General features: G+C 37.1%; 1 protein-coding gene across 3 annotated transcripts in view; it reads right to left on the reverse strand.

Moving 5' to 3' along the window:
* LOC106881821 (nonsense-mediated mRNA decay factor SMG5) overlaps positions 1–23,377 on the reverse strand; it is a 1,052,345-nt gene that overhangs the window by 37,714 nt on the left and 991,254 nt on the right. For all 3 annotated transcript variants that reach the window (XR_016242357.1, XR_016242356.1, XM_089354248.1), the window contains one exon: positions 15,022–15,102. Coding sequence is in view for 1 of the 3 variants with exons in the window: in XM_089354248.1 (XP_089210374.1) it covers positions 15,022–15,102 (81 nt within the window). In the remaining 2 variants the exon portion in view is untranslated. The remainder of the gene's footprint in view (positions 1–15,021; positions 15,103–23,377) is intronic.

Consider the following 23,377-nt stretch of genomic DNA (forward strand, 5'->3'; position numbering starts at 1 on the left):
TAAAATTCAAATAGGTCACATGTGTTGTTGACCTTTCAAATTATGCAAATTACCTAGGTAATGTGGTCTACTTTTTTTTTTTTTTTTTTTTTTTTTTATAAGTCTTAAGCCCTTTGGCTGCTGGAGATAAGTTTAGACAATTGTTGTAGTGATGACAATTACAGAACCAGAAACACATGTCCACAACTGTCCTCTTGATCCTTGACCTTATTTCCTCTCCTTATATGGAACTAGTTTTAATTTCCATTTGATAATTACAATGCAACCTTTAGAGGCAGAGATAATTTTAATAAAATCAAGAATTTATGTTGTATGGTATTTGATATACCTGTAATTATCTGTGTACGATATGCTGGTATGGACATAAAAGTACACATGGATGACACCTTTCTGATGACCAAGCATCATTTTGCTAAACACTAGTTGACGGAATCTGAAGCAGAAGACCAAAGAAGACATTGGATAAAGTGATAAGATTAAATCAGAAAAATACTGAGTTCTAACATTTGGTAGGGAGAGGAATATAGTTTATTATATTTGACCAAAATATCACGTATATCTTATCCCTGGGAAGATGAAAAGAAAAGACAAGATCAGCAGGATTTTAACTCAGGATATAATGGTATACAACTAAATACAGTCAGGCATTAGCATTGGCAAGCTGACAGACAAAATGCTTTGTGTTCTGAGTTCAAATTCCGGTGAGGTCAACTTTAGTACTAGGGATCAATGAGATCAAGCGTTCCCCACTTTCTCTTAAAATTGCTGACCTTGTGCTTAAATCAGAAAACATTACTATTAAAACAATGATGATAATACAAAAAAAGAAAGAGGAGAAACCAAAACCACTGTAAATCAACCGAATCTACTGTTTCCCATCCTGCAGTCAACAGATTAAGAGAACAAACATGGGTTAAAAATAGATCATCCATGCTAATCCCACCAGTCTGTTGTCCATGGTGGGAGGGTTGGCAAAATGATCCCAGATCTGACCAAAATATAAAATGTTGTCAAGGTTCAGTCAGAGGCTTGCCTGTTAGAATTCTCTAAGAGTAGGGAATGGCTAGTGAATATCCTAGATAGAAACAGTATCAACAATGGCAGCAGTAACAATTACATATGTATTATCTACACAGAGACACATACACCACCTACACGCAGCTACATATACATACATACACTGTCTATACAAATATACACAGACACAGTATCTACACAAAGGTACACACAACACCTACACGTAAAAAAAAACACAGACACATACATCACCTACCCATAGACACATACATACACCATCTGCAAGTACAGGATTTACAGTTTCTAACATTCTGAGAATTGGATGTAGTTAGTACTTAACGTCATCATTCATTTTGGGAGAAATGGAGATTGTGTAATAGATTAGATTATATATTTACACACACACACACACACACACACCACACACAAATATACACACAGTGTGTATACACATTTCTAATGTGTATACAAATGTGAACAGCGCTAGATATAATATTTTGTCTCAAGGAAACTACTCAAAGGCACTTTTGAATTTCAAGTGCATATATTAATTTTATACAGACATATGTGTGGAGAGAGAGAGAGAGAGAGAGAGAGAGAGAGAGAGAGAGAGGAAGAGAGGGAGAGAGGAGAGAGAGGGGGAGAGAGGGAGAGAGAGAGAGAGAGAGAGTTACATGTATAAACACATACACATATACACTAGAGTATGTATGCATGTGTTTGTTTTAAAGAGAGAGCAAATGAAAAGTAAAGAGGCACAAAGAAAAACAACAAAATAAACAGAGAAAGTGAAAGTGAAAGTGAAAAGGAGAAAGAGGGAGTTTTTCATGTCTTTTCTTATTAATTAATAGTTAAAAATCTACTCTGTTGTTGCTCATTCCTGTATTATCTATTACCTGAAGCAAGTTTCTTAACTCATATGACAAAAACCATTCCAAGATCTCCAACATTTCCCTCAAAACTTCTGACAAGATTGCAGCGAAATCTGTGGATTGCTTTCCTGTTTGTTCTTTTTAATTTTAGCTTTTGAAATTTTGTTTTAATTTGTGTGTTTGTCTATAGGTGTCTCTCTCTCTCTCTCTTCTTTCTACTTCCCCCTCTTCAGATACTCCACACACACACACACTTGAATGTATGCTGTGTGTGAATTGAATTTCTTTGTCTGTAGGCTTCATATATAAATTCCAATCTGTATACACACATTTCTCTCACTCTCTGTGTGTGTGTGTACCCAATGTGTGGAATGTGTTGTAAGCTATATATCTGTGGGTTTACATGGTGTGTGTGCATGTGTGTATTCATATATATGTATGTACATATGTATATATATATATATATATATATATATATATATATATATATATATATATGTATGTATGTATGTATGTATGTATGTATGTATGTATACATGAATGTGTGCATGTGTGAATGTATATATATATGTATATGTGTGTATGCGTATATGTGTATGTGTGTGTATATTTGATTTATGTAAAGTATGTACTTGCATCCTGCATGTATACATTGTGAGCAGTGTGTATATGGTATGCATTACATGGTGTGTGAACAGTGTGCTTGTATGTGGAGTGTGTGTGAGTGTGTGTGTGTGTGTGTGTGTGTGTGTGTGTGTGTGTGTGTGTGGTGTATGCATATATGCATGCAACGTATGCAATGTCATATATGTGTGTAATACTGAATTGATTTTACTTGTTTAATTTATTTACAACTTTTGTTTTATTAAAAAAAATAGGGGTGGGGAGAAAAAGAAAATGAAATAAGAAAATCAACAATAACAGTAGTGGCAGTGGCGGTGGTGATAGTGATATATGGCAGTATTGGGTGGTGGTGGTATTGGTGTTAGTGATGGGGTAGTTTGTGGCAGTTAGTGGGATAGTGTTAGTAGTGATATATATATATAGTGGTAATGGCGTTGCTGTTAGTGATATGATAATGTGCTAAGGGTAGTGGTAATGGTGGCATGGTGATGGTGTTAGTGCAGTGTATGCTAGTGGGAATACTGGTGTGGTAATGGTATTGATGTAGGAGGCATGTAGTGTGGTGGTGATGATAATAATGTTAGTAATAGGATAGTGGATGTAATAGGATGTGCGTGTTTATGACACCAGTGGTAATATTGGCGTTAGTACCGTAAGAGAGGAGTGATGTTGGCGGTAGAATATGTTATTTTATGGTAGTATGTGTGGTAATGGCTGTAGTAATGTGTGGTAATGGCTGTAGTAATGTGTGGGAGAAGAAGCATTGGTGTTAGTGAGGTAATGATGGTGTTGTTGGTATTGGTGGTGGTGGTGGTAGTGGTGGTGATGGATATGATGATGATGATGAATGGAATTGTCTACGATAACATTATTTAACGAGTTACTCAGCTTTTTTACAAGGCAGTTGATAAGATTTGAGGGAGATTTTGGTTGCTATATCTAGCAGGTCAAGGAGGAGAATATAGGCTTTGATGATGATACTATTGGTGGTGGTTGTAGTGACAGTGATTATGATGATGATGATGATGAGGATGAAGACGATGACAAAGGGATTTCTTTGGATAACGTTATCTAATGAGTCTCTCAGCTTTGCTTTCAAGACAGCTAGAGAAATTTGAGGGAGACTTGGCAGCTACTACAAGCAGGTCAAGGAGTGTATTGGTTTTGAAGGTGCTGATGCTTGTGGTGGTGTAAGCAATGATGATGATGATGATGATGGGAGGGGGGAGAGAAAAGAGAGGAGGCCGGTGGATTGAGGGAGGAGGAAAAAAAGTGTGGTATTACTTCACATTGGAGAGACATCCATCAAGTCTACATTACAACATTGAGCAACAAGGATGAAGTGCTTCAATAAATTAACCAGGCTTCACTCCAATTACTTGTGTCAGTAGCAATAGTAGTCGTAGTGATGGTGGTGGTATTAAGGCAGAGAGAGGTAGGAGAAGGGTGTGATGGCAGGGGGAGAAAGATGGTGGTAGAAGCGATGAGAGAGAGAGAGAGAGATAGAGAGAAAGAGAGAGTGAGAAGTAATGATGAAAATACAGCTTTGAGGGGAGGAGCAAGGAAAGAGTACTGCCAGTGGTGGTAATGGTGGTGGTGGCGGTGGTGGTGGTGGCAGTGGAGGTGTTGGTGGTATTAGTGGTTGTGGTTATGTGAAAGTTTGTAGAGCAGAGTGTGTTTGTGTGTGTGTGGGGAGGGGGAGTTAGACAGATAATGGTGTTGAGGTGGGAGAGATGTAAGGAGGGCCAGGTAACTGTGAGAATGGGTAGTGACAGTAAGGATAGCATGGAATGCAAAGAGGGGTGGGTGGGTGGGGAGGTAGCACTGGTGGGTGAGAAACGGGGTGGGAGGTGCAGTGCATGTGTTAGGGGTTAGTGGATGGTGATCCAGCAACGTTGGGTGGTGGTGGTGGGGGAAAGCAAATGTGACCAACGAATGAGGAAAGAGAGGCAGAAAGCAATGGTAGGGATGATGATAATGGTAATGACTGTGGTGCCAGCAGAGATGCTGAAACGGAGCGGGGAGTGGGAAGAGGAGAGGGTGGTGGTGAAAGGGGTAGAAAATGAAGTGACTGTGTGAGTGGATAATGGTGTTGGTGGTGAGATAGGATGGAGGGTGGGGGAAGATATGCAAACCTGCAGCAGGAAGGAAAATAACTAGGGTATGTGGTACCCATTTTTTTCCTTTACTGGGGTAGGTAGAAGAGGAGGGAAGGATGAAGGTAAGGAGGAGTGGAAGGATGAAGTGGTGCAGAAGAATGCAGAAGAGGATGAAGAGAAGGTGGTGGTGGTGATGTGAGGAGGTAAGTGGAAAGTTAGGAAAAAAAAACAAGAAGAAAAGAGAAAAACAAACAAAAAATTTAAATGAAAAGAAATGCAAAAAAAAAAAGCAAAATCAAAAAAAAGCTAACACGAAAATTTAGAAAAAATAGAGAAAGGAATGAAAACAAAAAAAAAACAAGGAAAAATATAAAGAAGTGTGTGTGTGTGAGTGTGTGTATGGGGGAGATGACACATAACAATATTAACAGGAATGGTGGGAGGTGAGAGGTGTTTGATGAGGAACATTCTGGAAATTCCCCTCCCCTTCACACACACAAGCACAAAAACTTGGCAGCTCCATTAAAAAAAAAAAAGGAAAAAAATTTGGAATTTTAAATTGGTCAAAATTGAGAACCTTTTTAGCAGAGAGTTTCGAACAAATTTTTAAATTGAACATTGACAGTTCAAAGCCAGTTATACTCCATTCTGATCAACTTTTCAATCTACTGAAGCTCCTCCTCCTCCTCCTCCCCACCACCACCACCGCCGCCACTACCACCACCACACACCCGTTTTTCATGCTTGCATGGGTCTGGTGGTTTGACAAGATCTGGCAAGCCACAGGGTTGTGTCAAGCCTTGGCATGTTTACTATGGTCGGATACCCTTCCTAATACCAACCACCCCACAGTGAGTACAGGGTACTTTTTTTTTTTTGTGCCACTGGCAAGATAAATACCTCCAAATACATTTCTTTCTAATTTTGGCAAAATACCAATATATTCCAGGGGAGAGATCAAGGTAATTACACTGACCCCAGAACTTTATTTTATCGACCTTAAATGTATGAAAAACAAAGTTGACTTCAGCAGGATTTGAACTCAGAATGTAAAGAGTTGGAAAATATGCCGGCAAACATTTTGTTCAGCACACTAACAATTCTGCCATCTTACTGCCTTAATATCAGTAATATATTAGTATAGGTTCAGTTGGCTTTACCACATATACCCAGCACATAATACAATACACAATGTTCACCCCACCTCCGAGACCCTATGACCCTTCGTGTCAGCTAACTAGTTAAAGCTCTGCAGTTTTACACAATCTGTCTTTGCCACTAATTGTGCTTCAATCTTGATTCATCCAAGGCAGCTAAATTAATGACCAAAACTATATTCTTAACCTTTATTGCACAGGGATAAAATACACTCAGTTCCATGTATGTGCACTTGATTCATGGGACCTGAGTTGACTCATCTTCGATAGTGGGGTACTTTCTGGAATTCTCCACATTTCACATAACATAATACACACTTTTTTTTTTTTTACTGGTTAATAAAAGAAGTTGCTAGAACTGATTTGCATATGATTAGCATGTTACATCGCCAGCAAAAATTTAATCAACACAACGAGCATTAAGCATGTCCCTTCACATCCATCATCCAAACAAAGATGCCTAACTTCAAATCACCCAAATGATTCACATTTAGCTGCACTACAACAGAAAAGGGGAAGAACACTGCCTACAACAACTGCAACAACCCCAAAAGACCCCACTCACCTATCAACTGGTTTTTATCCACAACCAAAGCTTATGTAAAAGGACTAGCATCACCATCATCATTTTCATGAACAGTTTTCCATGCTTGAATGGGTTGGATAGAATTTTGTTGAGGTACATTTACTACAACTGGACACCTTCCCTGTCACCCACCCTCAACTGTTTCCATGAGAGGCAATGTATTCCACCCCCCATGACCAGACATGTTACTCATGGAAGATGAATGAATGACACCACTTTCATGATGGTAACGTTCATTTGACTGTCACATGATATCAAGGCAAAGAGACAGTAACACACACGTACAATGGGTTTCTTTCTATTTCTGTCGAGAAAATCCCCTCACAAGGCATTGGTTGGCTTGGGGTTATAGCAGAGAACACTTAGCCAAGGTGCCACCTAGAGGGATTAAAACCCAGAACCATGTAGTTGGGAAGCAAACTTCTATCACATAGCCATGCCTATTTTACATACAGGAAACAGAAAGTACTGTCATTTATTGCCCATTCTGCAAGCTTTCCTGCCAATTTCTACCAATTTCTACCAATTTTGTGGAATCCTTGTACACACCATTTCTCCGCTGGGATGACTCTGCAAGTGAACTGTTACAGTGTGTTGCATCCCCGGGAAGTGAAACCTCTCTGACTTTGCCAACTATCGACAAATTGCTTTAATATTCAATGTAACAAAAGAGGGGTTAACAGTTGTTAGTAAACATCTTTCTCCATCAACTTGAGTTGGTTTCATTCCCTGATGTTACCAATAACAATGTTGCAGAATGAGATTCTACTGGAGCGGGGTGAGAAATAAGTAACCTGGATCAGATTGTGTATGTGTTTGGTAAGACTGAAGAGGACAAGGTAGAGAAACAGAAGTGAGAGAGAGGTGGAGAGAGGGAGAGAGCAAGGAAAAGAGGGACTTGCAGAGAGAGAGAGGGGGGGCATGATAGACAGCATAGAAAATAAATAGTGAAAAAGAGAGAGAGAAATTGAGGGAGGTAGAGAATGATGGAGAGAATATAAAGAATGTAACTTATGAATAACATTCATTTAAATTGTTTGTTCATTTGGTTTTGTCTTTTTTTTTTTTTTTGCAAGCACATAAAAAACAAGATATTGATTGAGGCCTGGGACCATAGCAGAAGGCACTTGTCCAAGGTGGTGTGCAGTGAGATTGAACCTGAAGCCACATGATTGCGAAGCAAAGTTATTAACCACACAGGTATGCCTACACCCATTAGACCACGTTTACAAGTTTGCTTTCTGCATGAACATACATAATGGCATAACAACAAGGTGTGGTAATGCATTATTTAACAATGGATGATACTATTATCACCATGAACATTGTTCAGTCATGCACAAGAGAGGTGGTGGTGGTGGTGGTGGTGGTGGGATGATGATGATGAGAACACAATTAGTCAATATTTATGCACTGATTTATCTACACTGATCAACATAAAAAAATATATAAGGTATTACAGCATCAAGATTATAATAAAATCTTTTCCATGAATACTCGATCAATGTACCAGATCAAAACCCAGGTGTTTCAAGACTGCTGAGCAGAGATACAGTTTTTTAATTTTATTTATTTATTTATTACTATTAAAAATATTATCATTATTATTGTGCCGGTGGCACGTAAAAGCAACCACTACACTCTCAGAGTGGTTGGCGTTAGGAAGGGCATCCAGCTGTAGAAACTCTGCCAAATCAGACTGGAGCCTGGTATAGCCATCTGGTTCACCAGTCCTCATTAAAATCGTCCAACCCATACTAGCATGGAAAGTGGACGTTAAACGATGATGATGATGATTATTATTATTATTATTGAGTGAGAAAGCAGCATGTGCCATCAAAGTGATGCTGGGGTACAAATATACAAAGCCCAATATACCCCTCATGACCACCCATCTGATATGGGTACACTAAACACATGCATCACTACCACATGTGCATGACATGGCAATCTCATAACAAAATAAACAGCACATGAACTTGCAGGTAGGGCCCAGTTTGAATTTTCCGACTCAAAATGTCCCTGAATAAGGGTTGTTAAAAGATAAATGAAACACCCATATTTCCAGAGGTGAATTATTCAAACACCAAAGAATTCCTCTCGACACATGGCTATGATGCTCCCCCACTGCTCCTTTTTATGATCAGAGATGCACATATCGATGCTATTATTATTATTATTATTATCATTATTATTATTATTATTATTATCATTATTATTCAGGTCACTGCCTGGAATCAAACTCGGAATCTTGGTGTGAGTAGCCCGTGATCTTAACCACTACGCCATATGCCCATAATAATAACATCAAAAAATACCTAAGGAATGAGAACCCAGGTTCGAAAATTCTCCAAACCACCTGATGAAGGTTGGAGAGTATATCAGCTAAAACATTGTGTTAACAGCAAACAAGATGAGGACAAATATCCATCAAATGTAAATAATGTGGCGTTGTTTTGTTTAAGTTTCTGTAACTTAGCAGTTCAGCAAAAAACACCAATAAGATAAGTGCTGGGGTTGATATATTCCACCAAATACTTCAAGGCAATGCCCAAGTACGGCTGCAGTCCAATGAGTGAAACAAGTAAAAGATAAAGAGAAATAGAATGATAATTAAAAAGCAGGTGGGTAAGTATGTAGGTAGATAGAACACTTCAGGACTGGAATCACTGCGTCACCAACTGACCATAAGAGTAGTTATTTCTCTCAAACACAGAAATTGATACAGCTGTTATAATTAACCAAAGTTAAGGAATTTCAAATGACATTGCACAACACATCTTCAGCACCAACACCACATCACACACACTTGTATAATGTGAGATTCCTTAAAGGAAACAAAAGAAGAGGTGAAATGAAAACAGCCCCCGAGAAGGAAAATAATAATATGAAAACAAATAGAAAATTGGAAAAAAAAATGGAATAAAAGAAAATGACCATTACACAAGAAAATAAATGTCCCATCTCCCGACACAAAAATAAAATCCACTCCCCACCCATCCTACTCTCATATGAAACCCGCTGGTCTTTTCTAATCACTCTTTAATTAAGAAAGGCAATATTAAGCCTAAACGAAAACATTGCTTTACATGTTTGCAGTGTTGAGAAATTAATAGCATGAATTGGTGGAAGCAATTAACGGTTCTAGGCCTGCTGTTGTTGTTGCCACCGCTGGTGATGGTGGTGGCTGTGGAGGTGTAGAGGCAGTATTGATACAAAGCAGTGGAAATATTTTCAATCAAAACATTCTCGACTTATCAAAAGAGTCTTAATGATAAAGCAACTAAAACGGCACCGGAATATATTCCTTCATCAGTTCTCAGCGGCAACATTTCACGACACCGGTGACATCTATTGTAAAAAAAAGGTTAACTCTGCTTCGGACTAGATTATGATCAGATTCTACTCAATGACAACCAAAACCACCTCCACATCTCCACTACTACTACTACTACTACTACTACTACAGCTATACCAACAATAGTACCAGCGATCTAATGCAAAACAAACATTATATCGTTTTGCCTTGCCGCTATTCCCAATCTGTTTCCTTTTCTATAGCCCGCATTTTTCTGGGTTTTATTTTTATTTTTATTTACATATTAATTTATGTCTTCAGGAGTAGAATGCAGTCTCTTAGCAACTCAGCTCCTGAGACAAAGCAACGTTTCAGAGGCAGACATTGGAGAAGTGGGGAGGAACAAAAAAAAAAAGAAAGAAAAAAAAAAACATTTCATCTTCAATCCATCTTTACACTAAGATTTGCAATGTTTATAATTATAAGCATTATTACATGCTAATTAGTGACACTATAAAAACAAGACCTGGACAAAAAGAAAAAAACAAAAATAATAATAGGCGACAAGGTAGGTGAGGTAGTGGAACAGGAAAACAATTAACGAGTTAGTTGTTATACTGCTGCTAACAGAACTGATTATTAAAAACTAATCTCTACTAGATAAATGAAATGTAATAGGAAAAATATGTATACAAAAGATAGTATTTATATATTTTAACCTATAAATATAAATAATTTAAGCAACAGAAAATTATAAAGTACTTCTATATTCAATAAACAAAATAATTAACAGACAATACATTTAGAATTTCAACTCATGGTCTTCAGATATTATAAATATAATTTTATGACATTCATGGAATAAGGGTGGTGTAGTGACAGAATCATCAGATCATAGTTAAAAATGCCTTGTGGTATTTATTCTGGTTCTTTATATTCTCAGTTCAAATCCCACTGGGGCATTTTTCTTCATTTCATGCATTTGGGGTTGAATAAAATGAGGTTCAAATCAAATACTGGGGGTTGATAGTGTTAGCTCACCCTATTGCTGATCTTACACCTAAATTAGAAATTATTATTTTTTCTGATTTAACATGTTATGTTTCACAGAACATCAACATGTTATGGAGCACAACATCATCATTTAACATCTGTTTTCCATGCTGGCATGGGTTGGATGGTTTGACAGGAGCTGACAAGCAGTAGAGCTACACCAGCTCCATTTGTATGTTTTTTTTTGCATGGTTTCTATGGCAGGATGCCCTTCCGAATGCCAACCACTTTACAGAGTGTACTAGGTGCGTTTTACATTGCACTAGCATGGGTGCTTTCTATATGGCACCTGATACCAATACAAGTGCTTTTAACAAGGCACCAGCACAGGTGCTTTTCACAGGGTACCAGTGGGGTTAGCAAGTAGCTTGCAAGACAAAGACCTCCCAACTAAGGAAGGGAGGTGGATTTCAAATTTCGGAACTACTGTTCTAGAGAAAGAGAGACATCTTCTTTTTACAGGTTCCTTGGTTGCTGAACCGAAAAGACACTCACAGACATCACAATTGTTTGAAGAGAGACAAAATATTGGATATTTCTTTACTCTTTACAGCCGGACAGGTTGTGTGGTAAGTAGCTTGCTTACCAACCACATGGTTCCGGGTTCAGTCCCACTGCATGGCACCTTGGGCAAGTGTCTTCTACTATAGCCTCGGGCCGACCAAAGCCTTGTGAGTGGATTTAGTAGACAAAAACTGAAAGAAGCCTGTCATATGTATGTATATATATACATCCCCGTAACTTAGCGGTTCGGCAAATGACACCGATAGAATAAGTACTCGGCTTACAAAGAATAAGTCCTGGGGTCGATTTGCTTGACTAAAAGCGGTGCTCCAGCATGGCCACAGTCAAATGACTGAAACAAGTAAAAGAAATAAAAGAAAAGCCATTTCATTAACTGGCTAAAATCATTTTTATTTTTATGTTCACTTTCCCATGCAAGTGTCCATCAGAGGAACCTGTCTCAACAAATTGTCACCTATCTTCTGGTGTCATTACCTATCAATGTAATCTTCAAAAACATCCTATTGTCAGAATCTCTCTTAAAATTCCACTTATTTCTTCTTCCTCAGTCAGGACATTGCCCTCAAATAACACTTCCAAATGCCCATTTTTGATCTCAGGGCCACATTGCTTGTTCACAGAACTATGATTCTCATATAGTTTCCATGAAGGTGAAATTCTTTTTATGTCTCTTACATGTCATATTTTTTAATTCTCATTATTTTCACTTCATCATCACAATAGCAAACTACAGTGGAAACTTGTAGGATTTCCCACCTTTGAAAATTTGCAGAGTAGAACTACATCATCATATCATCATCGTTTAACGTCCGCTTTCCATGCTAGCATGGGTTGGACGATTTGATTGAGGACTGGCGAACCAGATGGCTGCACCAGGCTCCAATCTGATTTGGCAGAGTTTCTACAGCTGGATGCCCTTCCTAATGCCAACCACTCCGAGAGTGTAGTGGGTGCTTTTACATGCCACCGGCATGAGGGCCAGTCACAAAGGACTGGCAATGGTCACGCTCAAAAGGTGTTTTTTACCTTTGTAAATTTATAGAGCAGTACCATCCTATTGTTTTGCAATGACAAGGTTATGCTGTTTGTGGAATGGGTATTTCTGTTTCTTGGTCATTGATTTCCTAGTTCTCATCATCTCCAAACACCAAGGATGAGACAAGTCCTCTGACCATTTATTTCTCAGAGTTGCAACCAGAGATATTTTGGAAATAGTAGCTTCTAAGTTCTGGTGTTGCCTTCTGCTGTTACTTCTCCTCAATTAGTTCTTATAACCACACAAGTAACAGCTGTTCTTTCTGCATTTCTAACAACATTAGCCATATTGCTTTCCTCTTTGTGGAGACCAAGCATACATTCATATGTGCTCTGTCCTGGTTTACGGAAACTGCATCACCTACACATTAGTCACAGCTTTCTTCAATTGCTCATCTAGGGGTACACTGAAAGCTCGAGGTATGCCACTTTTCTCCTTACATTTTTTTCTTATATAGAACTTTCAGGCAAGACGACAAAGTTTTTCATGACATACTTCAACTGCATTATAATTTCGAGTAGTTGCAGTAGTAGGAAATGGCTTTAAGTTCACAGATTCTCAATGGCTCACAACACTGGCAAAGCTATTTTCGCTATTGTTTGCATTATACAAATTTTGGTTATTGCCAGTCTCTGTTTACATTATAAATATGTCCGTTTATGTGTGTTTCTGTGTATTTTTCAGAGAATCAATGTTTGTGTTTGCAATTCCATTTGTTAGTCTAATTGTCATAATTTTTTTTTTCTTTGCTTGTCCTTTTTTTTTTTTTTATAACAGTCTGTGTTTTTATTTTCATAATTTTCAATGAAATTTTCTTTAAAAACCTAGGAAGTACATACGCTGCTACATCCTTTGCAGTTACTACCTCCTACCACTACTCCAGACAAAGGAGCCATATTGTTTACACAAGTAAATGAAAGTTTATAAAACAAAAGAAAATACCTATGTCCAAAAGCCATATTTTATCTTTTTTTACCCTTAGGCAAATAGTGTGGATACTCAAAGGTTCCAAAATGCAATAAACCAACCTCAATGAAAAAATACAAATAGTCTATTAAACGAAATGTGACAAAATTCCAATTCTTTTAGGAGCTGTGTTACAGATGTCTGGTACTGGCAAATGACATTAACAACAACAACAACAACAACTGTTTTCAATTTAGGTAAAAGGTCAACAATCTAGAGGAGAGAGGGTTAGTCATTATCATCAACTCCAGTGCTTCAATGGTGCTTTATTTTATTGACCCTGTGGAGAACGAAAGGCAAAGTTGACCTCAGTGGGATTTGAAACAAGAACATAAATCTGGAAGAAATGTCAATAAATGCATTATGTCTGAAGTTCTAATGATTCAGCCAGTTCCCTGCATACTACTACTACTACTACTAATAATAATAATAATAGTTTTGGATTTTGGCACAAGGCCAGCAGTTCTGAGGTGGAAGTAGGTCAGTTACACTGACCCCAGTGCTCAAATGGTCCTTATTTCATTGACCTCAAAAGGATGAAAGACAAAGTCAACCTCAGTGGAATTTGAACTCAGATTGTAAAGACAGGCAAAATATCACTAAGCATTTTTGTCCAACATGCTAATAATGTTGCCAGTACATACCCTTAATAATAATAATAATAATAATAATAATAATAATAATAATAATAATAAGTAAAGTTCTTTCTTGAGTCATGTAATCTCATAAGGGCTGGTTTTCCAATTTCCATGGCGTATATATTCCCCACCTGGATGGGGCACCGGTCCATCATAGTATTACTCACTTTTGCCTTCTGAGTGGACTGGAGCAATGTGAAATGAAGTATTTTGCTCAAGAACATAATGCATCACCTGGTCCAGGAATCGAAACTACAATCTTACAATAGTGAGTCCAACACTCTAACCACTAAGCCATGTGCCTCCACTCATAATATTAATAATAATAATTTCTTTTATCTACCATGAGAGTGACAGATTAGGAGGAATAATATAAAGGGATGTAAAACAGGGTGGTGATTTATACAGAAGATTGAATGAGGAACAAAAGAAAAACAATAAAAAAAACATGAAATAGAAGTACACATGGTATACAAATTTTTGCCACAAGGGCCGCTTGCAGGAGGGGATTAAGTCAATTACATTGACCCCAGTGTTTCACTGGTACTTAATTTATTGACCCCGAAAGAATGAAAGGCAAAGTCGACCTCGGTGGAATTTGAACTCAGAAAGTAGCAGCAGGTGAAATACTGGCATATGAATAATGAAGAATGGTGATGTTGCATTCCTCTTAATACTAAAGAGCAAATTGAGGAATCCTAGAGATTCAAGATCACCTTGAGCACCACAGAGAAGTGCCCACTCCAAACACTATTCTCTGACTTAGAAACTTTTGCATTCAGTGACCCCTTTTTACTGCATTTACCTACCCTTCAATATATTCACATAAGGACAGTACCAGAGTGAGGTCTTTGACAATAAGAGACATACACATTCTGTTCACTGGAGGGTGCTACATAACAGCAGTGAGTGAGAGAGAGAGAGAGAGAGAGAGAGAGAGAGAGAGAGAGAGAGAGAGAGAGAGAGAGAGAGAGAGAGAGAGGGGGTGCTTAAAGAAAGAGAATCACTTTTAAGCTTTTTTTCTTTTCTTTCTTGTGTTGTGAAAATTTTTATTGGAGAGTGAAAAGTGGACAGAGGAATCATTTTTTCCATATGATTCTTTTTTTTTTTTTTGTTTTAATTCATAAAAATGAAGCTTGTTGACACCTACCAAACATCTCTGTTGGTTTTCTTTAGGTTGCTGTCGCCAGTCAGTGACAATCTCTCGTTGCACTTTTGAGCACGGATGTATCTAGAAGAGAAGTAAAAAAAAAATAATAGAAGTTCAATGCCAAGTATGAGCGGACATATATACAACTGGAATATAAAAAAAAAAAAAAATTAAAAGACAGACAGAAATATGAGAAGATTAGTTTTACGAAATACGATTTATAAAGAACAAACAGACATGCACGTGCATACACACACACAACACACACACACAGATACACACATGGTGATTGTATTTTGATAGATTCATTGAAACCATTAAAAACACATTCAAAAATATTATATTCACTTTTATTATAGCATATTATATGTAACCAATATGTTTTTTTTTATACTCCATTTTACTGTCCTTGGGTGCATGTGTGTGCATGTGTGTGTGTGTGTATCATCATATTCATCATCATTTAGTGTCCATTCTCGATGCTGGTCAGCCCAACAGCTGCACCAGGCTCCAATTATTTGTTTGGCATGGTTTCTATGACTGAATGCCTTTCCTAACACCAACCACTTTAGACTGTATTGAGTGCTATATATGTTGCACCTGCACCTGTGCTTTTTAAGTGGCACTGGTGTTGGTGCTTTTCATGTGGCACCAGCACAGATGTTTTTTTTTTATGTGGCACCAGTATAGACACACTGAAATAAAATACATGTGATCACATCATATCACACGCAGGTTCGGTGACCTATTTTTCTAGAATTTTCATGGAATGTCACCACTTCTTAAGTCAAATGAAGCTTCTTTGAAGAAGCAGTGGCACATTATGATAATTCCAGAGTAATGGGCCATCTGGAGCGGCTTAAATAAACACCATAGTCTACATTTGTATTAAGTACTTCTCTGGATTGTTATCCAACAAATCTCTGTGTGTGTGTGTGTGTGTGTGTACATACAGTCATGACCAAGAGTTTGGAACATAGGTCTGAAAATTAGAATTTTTATATTAAAACCCCCAAATATGTACATCGTATATATTTGAGTCGAATTGTAGTTGAGTATAACAATTTTAGTTTTTAAAATAAATGTTCCAAAATTTTGGCTGCAACTGTACATAGAGATACATATCATATTTTATTTTGATTGAATCAGTCACTTGCAAAGTAATCTCTACTATGGTGGCTAAAATGGTTGACAACGGGAAGGGGATCCAACCATTAAAATACTGCCTCAGAAATGCAATCTAACTCATGCCACCATGCTAAAACAGACGTAAAACATTGATGACGATGATTTTATATATATATATATATATATATTTATATATACTACACTCTCTGAGTGGTTGGCGTTAGGAAGGGCATCCAGCTGTAGAAACTCTGCCAAATTTAGATTGGAGCCTGGTGTTGCCATCCGGTTTCACCAGTCCTCAGTCAAATCGTCCAACCCATGCTAGCATGGAAAGCGGACGTTAAACGATGATGATGATAATGATGATGATGATATATGTTGTTGTACTTGGGGATGGTCATATTGCCAGTTTAGCCAATAAAAACACACGCACTGTATATTTGGTGTTAATTTGCTTCAGCTTTATATTACATTATATTACATTAATCCTATTTCGGCCAGAGTTCTTTCGTCACACTTCTGTGACCTCATCAGTGGTCTTTTGTTTTCTTTTTTCTTATGTGTATCTCACCTTGCTAACTATCAGCCATTGCAAAACAAATATGTAAACGGAATCTATATCTATATATATATATATAAACATGTACACACACAGAAGGCACAGTAATAGAATACAAATGGGTGTTGATTAAACAAGAGACATAGGAAATTAGAAAGACAATGGGTGAGATAGGAAAGCAGTGAATGGAAGGGAGAAACTAACAAAAACAATGCAGTAGACTTAGACAAGAGACAGAAGGCTTATCAAGATACTCCAGTATATATATAAAAAAAAAGAAACACCCAACAAAAAAAGATATATCTTCTTAATAAAAATCAGTATCATGTGTAGAGACATGCTTTTTTGGTAAACTGGGGAGTAAGGAAAGAGATTATATTAAATTCTCTTGACACAGTCTATTACATAAACTAGTGAAAGGAACGCCTCTCCTCACCAAAAGACATGAAAATAAATGGAAATTGGCAAACCGCAGAGAAGAGGAAGGGCGGTGCAAGAATAATCAACAAGAAAGAGAATAACAGGAATAACAACAAGAGACACTATCAAGGAAAAATTCCCCCATGTAGATATCAAAAACATATTTTCATAGATGAAAGAGATATGGAAAGATAACAGATGGAATTTTAAATAAATGGTATAAAAAAAAAGAAATAAAACAAAACAAAAAAAACAAAGAGGAAACTTACTGTGAGAATAAATAAATTAATAAAATTGTAAGTAATACAACATAATAGGTGGTGCTGATTAAAACAATAGTGCAGAGGAAAGATACTAAATACAGATACTGCAAAAACAGTCTTCCAACACTGGATTCTTCAGACTCACAAAGAATGGCAACAACAAAACGATAATAATAATCCTTTCTACGCAAGGCACTAGGCCTGAAATTTGGGAGGAGGGGCAAGTGAATTTTTCGATCCCCAGTGCATAACTGGTACTTATTTCATCAATCATGAAAGCCAGTAAGCCATTGCCAGTAAAACATCCAAGCGAGATCGTTGCCAGTGCCGATGGACTGGCTCCTGTGCAGGTGGCACGTAAAATACACCATTTCGAGCGTGGCAGTTGCCAGTACCGCCTGCCTGGCCCTCGTGCCGGTGGCACATAAAAGCACCCACTACACTCTCGGAGTGGTTGGCGTTAGGAAGGGCATCCAGCTGTAGAAACTCTGCCAAATCAGATTGGAGCTTGGTATCGCCTCCTGGTCCACCAGTCCTCAGTCAAATCATCCAACCCATGCTAGCATGGAAAGCGGATGTTAAACGACGATGATGAAAGCATGAAAGGCAAAGTCAACCTTGATGGAATTTCAACTCAGAACATGAAGTTGGACGAAATGCCACCAAGCATTTTGCCTGGCGTACTAATGATTCTGCCAGCTCACTGCTTTAATAATAATAATAATAATAATAATAATAATAATAATAATAATAGTCAATGAGGTACAGGCATGACTGTGTGGTTAAGACACTTACTTTCTAGCCATGTGGTCTCAGGTTTAGTCCCACTGTACAACATCCTGGTGAGGTGTATTCTATTTCAGCCCTGGGCCCACCAAAACTTTGTGTGTAGATTTGGTAGATGGAAACTAAAAGAAGGCAGTGAGATGGCAAAAACTTTAGTATGCCGGGCGAAATGCTTAGTGGTATTTCATCTGCCGTTATGTTCCGAGTTCAAATTCCGCCAAGGTCGACTTTGCCTTTCATCCTTTCGGGGGTCAATAAATTAAGTACCAGTTACACACTGGGGTCGATCTAATCGACTTAATCCCTTTGTTTGTCCTTGTTTGTCCCCTCTATGTTTAGCCCCTTGTGGGGAATAAAGAAATAGGAAACTAAAAGAAGCCTGTCATATATATGTGAATGTATGTACCTTTGTTTTGACATCACATGATAGGGTTGTAAATGAGTTTCACCATCATAAAAGTGATGTTTTTGTTTCCAGTCTTTCATGAAAAAAAGTGCCTGGCCATGGGAAATATCACCTTGCTTACAAGCAAGTGAAGTTTGGTAACAGAAAGAGCATCCAACCATAGAAAATCTGCCTCAACAAATTCCAACTGACCCATACAAGCTGGGAAAAGTGGACGTTAAATGATGATGATGATGATGCTGTCAACACCAGCATTTAACATTCACTTTTCCATGCCTGTATGGGTTAGAATTCTTGTCTCTGAGGAAATGTTTCACAACCAGATCCCTTCACCTCACCAAACCTTTTGGCCATCACATATGACACCCAGTGATACGGCATATCTGTTCAAAGTTGCAGACAACACAGCTAAGACATTTAAAACTTATTGGAAAAGCATGGCCTTGTAATCTCTAAGGATTTTATTTATGTATTTGTAGCAACCACACAGTCACCAGCACAATGGGGTCATTCAATCTGCTTAAAATTGCAGTTAAATCTGCCTCAAATCAGACCCTGCCATCTTAAAAATAACAGAAAATACATTGGATTTGGATTTGGCAGCTGGCATAGCTTTGTTTATGGCTGTGCTTAGAGCTAAGCAACAACAATAATAGCAACAACAACAACTGCAGAAACTTAATTCAAAAGATTAAAGCTGTCTCTTTGAGTCTAAAAACTACTTCAGCTCTGAAAACTTAAGTGCAAACACAAACTAGAGTTAAGCAAAATCCTCAATTTGACTCAAAAAGCATAATAAGCAAAATGGTGAAAGAAAATAGTTGTCAAAAGGAATGCTCCTATTTCCTGGGGTGAAGATATTGCATTACATTTCTGATGCTAACTTTGGTGAGGATCGAACACTTGACACGTCAGTTTCCTTGTCATTGACGTTATGATTGCAATTGTTACAATCTGAATAAAAATGCATCTCAGAAATACAGAAACGCAGATATGCTTGCTTCCAAAGTTTCAATGCAGTATTTGAAATTCCAAATCAATCTAGAAACAAATCTGCCACCATCATTCCCTGTCACCACCACCACCATTTTTTTTTAATGTCTGTTTTTCTCTGACAGCATGAGCTAAACATGTCTGTGGTACAGCGTATCAGCATTTTGTCATCTTGCCCATGTAAAAACAGCCAATCAGCTACATAAACACACACACACACACACATATATATATATATATATATATATATATATATATATATATATATATATATATATATGTATATATAATGACAGGCTTTCTTTTGTAATAGATCTGATAAGGTGGATAGAGTGAAGTGAATTTATTCAGTGATCTGAATTTATTTCAAATGAACTGGTAGGAAAAATGTGTACAATTATATGCATAACATAATTATTGTATCAGAACATTCCAGATGTGTTGTAATACACAGATAAGTCTCTCTCAGACCATCTGTCGAGGGAGACAGAATTTCAAATTGTGAAGGAAAAAAAAAAGAAAAGAAAAAAAAAGAGAGACGACAGTTTCACAGAATCTGTTTTATGCTGGCCTCGATGGTGTGAGTCAGTTGATAGTAAAGAAATATATATCATGTTTGGTATTAATTTACTTGAGCGTGAAACATGTGATGTGAAGTATCTTTTCTAATAGACACATCACCAGTTATGGAACAGACTTAAAGGCTCTAAGGTTCTAAATAAGAAAACAATTTGGGGGGTTTGTGGGTGGATGGGAAGGAATTAGCTCTTATCCCTTGTGAGAATATGAAGGCCTAACAGATGGATCACAGTTTTTGAGATCTACAAGTTGGGAGCCGCATACAGTTTTTGTCTAATCTAAACCATGCATTCTCTCTCTCTATTTATCTATCTATCTCAGTCAAACAGTGTGTATGTGCATATATATATATATATATATATATATATATATATATATATATACAACCAAAATAAATCCAGATAAATGAGGTTCAAACAATATCAACTAATACATAAATGATTAAAAGGCAATATATGAAAAAAAAAAAAGCAGAGATCTATCAAGACAAATGATACAGTATAATTTGTCAGTTTGAATAAGCACATATACCACAAGAAGACAAGTATACTCATATTTTTGGGACTGACACTATGTCTAAGAGAGACAAAAAAAAAAAAATCAAAAAATAATCCAACAATGAGTCAATTGCAAGACATAAATATCCTCTTTCTCCCTTTGGTATGCAAACTTATGCAAGCTCACAAACTTCACCATGATTTTAAAACAGTATAACTGAGCGAATGTGTGTGATTCTGTAATTGTTGAAAGTGTGATGTTGTTTATTTATTTTTTTTTTTTTTATCAAGGGATTAATAATTCTAAATTATGTCAGGTCACTCACAAGTGCTACTGATAGCATAGCTAAATACAGAACAATCTGTTACACAGACAAATTTATTTGCAAATAAGCTGGCCCCTTGACCAGGAAAGTTTGCCAGAAACCCAGTAAGGTAAACAGGGTCTGTCAAAAGGACAAATGAACCCAACATAGGGTCAACAACTATTAGGTTGGCAAAAAAGTAATTTCATTTTTTGCAAATAGATAGAGTTACGATTTTTTTGAATGACTTTTGTCAATATTATTATTTTTATCCTTTTAACATTTGATAGCCATTACTTTTAGCTTACTTTAGAAACAAATTGCGCGTAATTTTGTTTGCAGATATTAGTTCAGTGTCAATTTTAACATGGAGCGCAAAAAAGAATATTTTCACCATATTTTGCTTTTTTTATTTCCGTAAAGGCAAGAAAGCTACTGAGGCTCACAAACATTTGTGTGAAGTTTATGGTGTTGATTGCTTAACAGGATGCACATGTCAGAAATGGTTTAAGAAATTCCGTTCTGGAGATTTTTCACTCAAAGATGACCAACATTCTGGCTGACCTACTGAAGTTGATGATGACCAAATCAAAGCCATAATTGAATCTGATTTGTCATATAACTGTGTAAGAGATTGCAGAATGGTTAAATGTATCACATACAACAATTGAAAATTGTTTAAAATGTCTTGGACCTGTTAAGAAGCTCAATATTTGTGTTCCACCTAAATTGAAAGAGATTCACTTAACACAATGAATCAATATTTGCGATATGCATCTCAAATGCAATGAAATTGACCTTTCTTTTTTAAACGAATCATCACTGGTGATGAAAAATGGATTGTCTACAATAGCATCAATCAAAAACGACCATGGTCCAAGCATAATGAACCAGCACAAACTACGCCAAAAGCTGAATTGCATAAAAAAAAAGTCATGCTGTCAATTTGGTGGGATAACAAAGGTGTTGTGTATTTTGAGCTGCTTCCAAGGAACCAAACGATCAATTCAGATGTTTACTGTCAACAACTAATGAAACTGGAGAAAGCAATCAAAGAAAAACGGTCAGAATTGGCAAATCGTAAAGGAATCATGTTCCATCATGATATCGCTAGACCACACACATCTTTGCTAGCTCGTGAAAAATTATTGGAGCTTGGTTGGGAAGTGATGTCACATCCACCATATAGCCTCTGGACTTTGCACCATCAGATTGACATTTATTTCGAAGTTTGCAAAATTCTTTAAATGGTAAAACTTTCAAGAATGATGATGACCTGAAATCACATTTGCTTCAGTTTTTGGCTGATAAGGACCAGAAGTTCTATGAGTATGGAATCATGAAGTTGCCAGAAAGACAGCAAAAGATCATAGAACAAAATAGAGACTATATAGTTGATTAAAGTGTGACAAAATAAATGACTTTTACTTCACACTAAAAAAACCAAAATCACTTTCTTGCCACCCTAATTTTTTAGAAAAACTCAAGTAACAAAAACAGGGCAGTGGTTTGTCCCTTGAGCAGTATCCCATAGCTTTTGTTAAAATAAACCTCTTGGACAAGGTACTACAATTGTGCCTACACTTTCAATGGTAGTACAACTGAGGGTGAGGGATTCTGGGATCAGTAACCTTGGATATGGATAACTCTGAGCTTAAACAGCTTGTGACAGCCTGTGAAAAAGAGAATGCCAAGGGAGTCAATCCCAATAGTAAACTGAAATGCAAGAGAACCTAGAGTCCACCAACTCAATTCATCCTGAAGAAAGCATGAAGACACAAGTGGAAAATGGTAGTTGTTTCTGAGACCCCCAAAATCCTTAGCTGTGTCATTCATTCAATTAGTCTGAAATTGTTTTACAGCCAAGCTAGAAATATTTTCTTGAGTTAATTAGTTCATATGCTATATATATTGTAATGAGTAACCTAATTTTCTCCAGACCTGAAGATAAAGAAAAGTGTCTGGTTCATGAATCAACAGAATCATGAACCAGAAGCCTTTCTTTGTCTTTTCTTTCCAGTTTTTTTTTTTGTTTTTTTTTTGCAATTAGCCATTAAGCCTTACATATTCATTCATTAATCATTGCGTGTGTACTCACACTGGGTGTACGTTTGCATCTGGGTCTGAGGCATAGATACAATGAATGTTGTAACTGTGTATAGACTACAGAAACAAAGAAAATAATGCTTTATGTGTGTATGTATACACACACACCACACACACACACACACACACACACACATATATATATATATAGAGAGAGAGAGAGAGAGAGTGATAGTGAGAGAGAGAGAGAGAGAGTGATAGTGAGAGAGAGAGAGATGGATGGATGTATATATATATGTGTGTGTGTGTGTGTGTGTGTGTGTGTGTGTGTGTATAAAGAGAAAGATAGTTGTAGCCCAAATTCTTAGATACAT

This window comes from Octopus bimaculoides, chromosome 6, assembly GCF_046866305.1.
Source record: "Octopus bimaculoides isolate indiv1 chromosome 6, ASM4686630v1, whole genome shotgun sequence".
Lineage (NCBI taxonomy): Eukaryota > Metazoa > Mollusca > Cephalopoda > Octopoda > Octopodidae > Octopus > Octopus bimaculoides.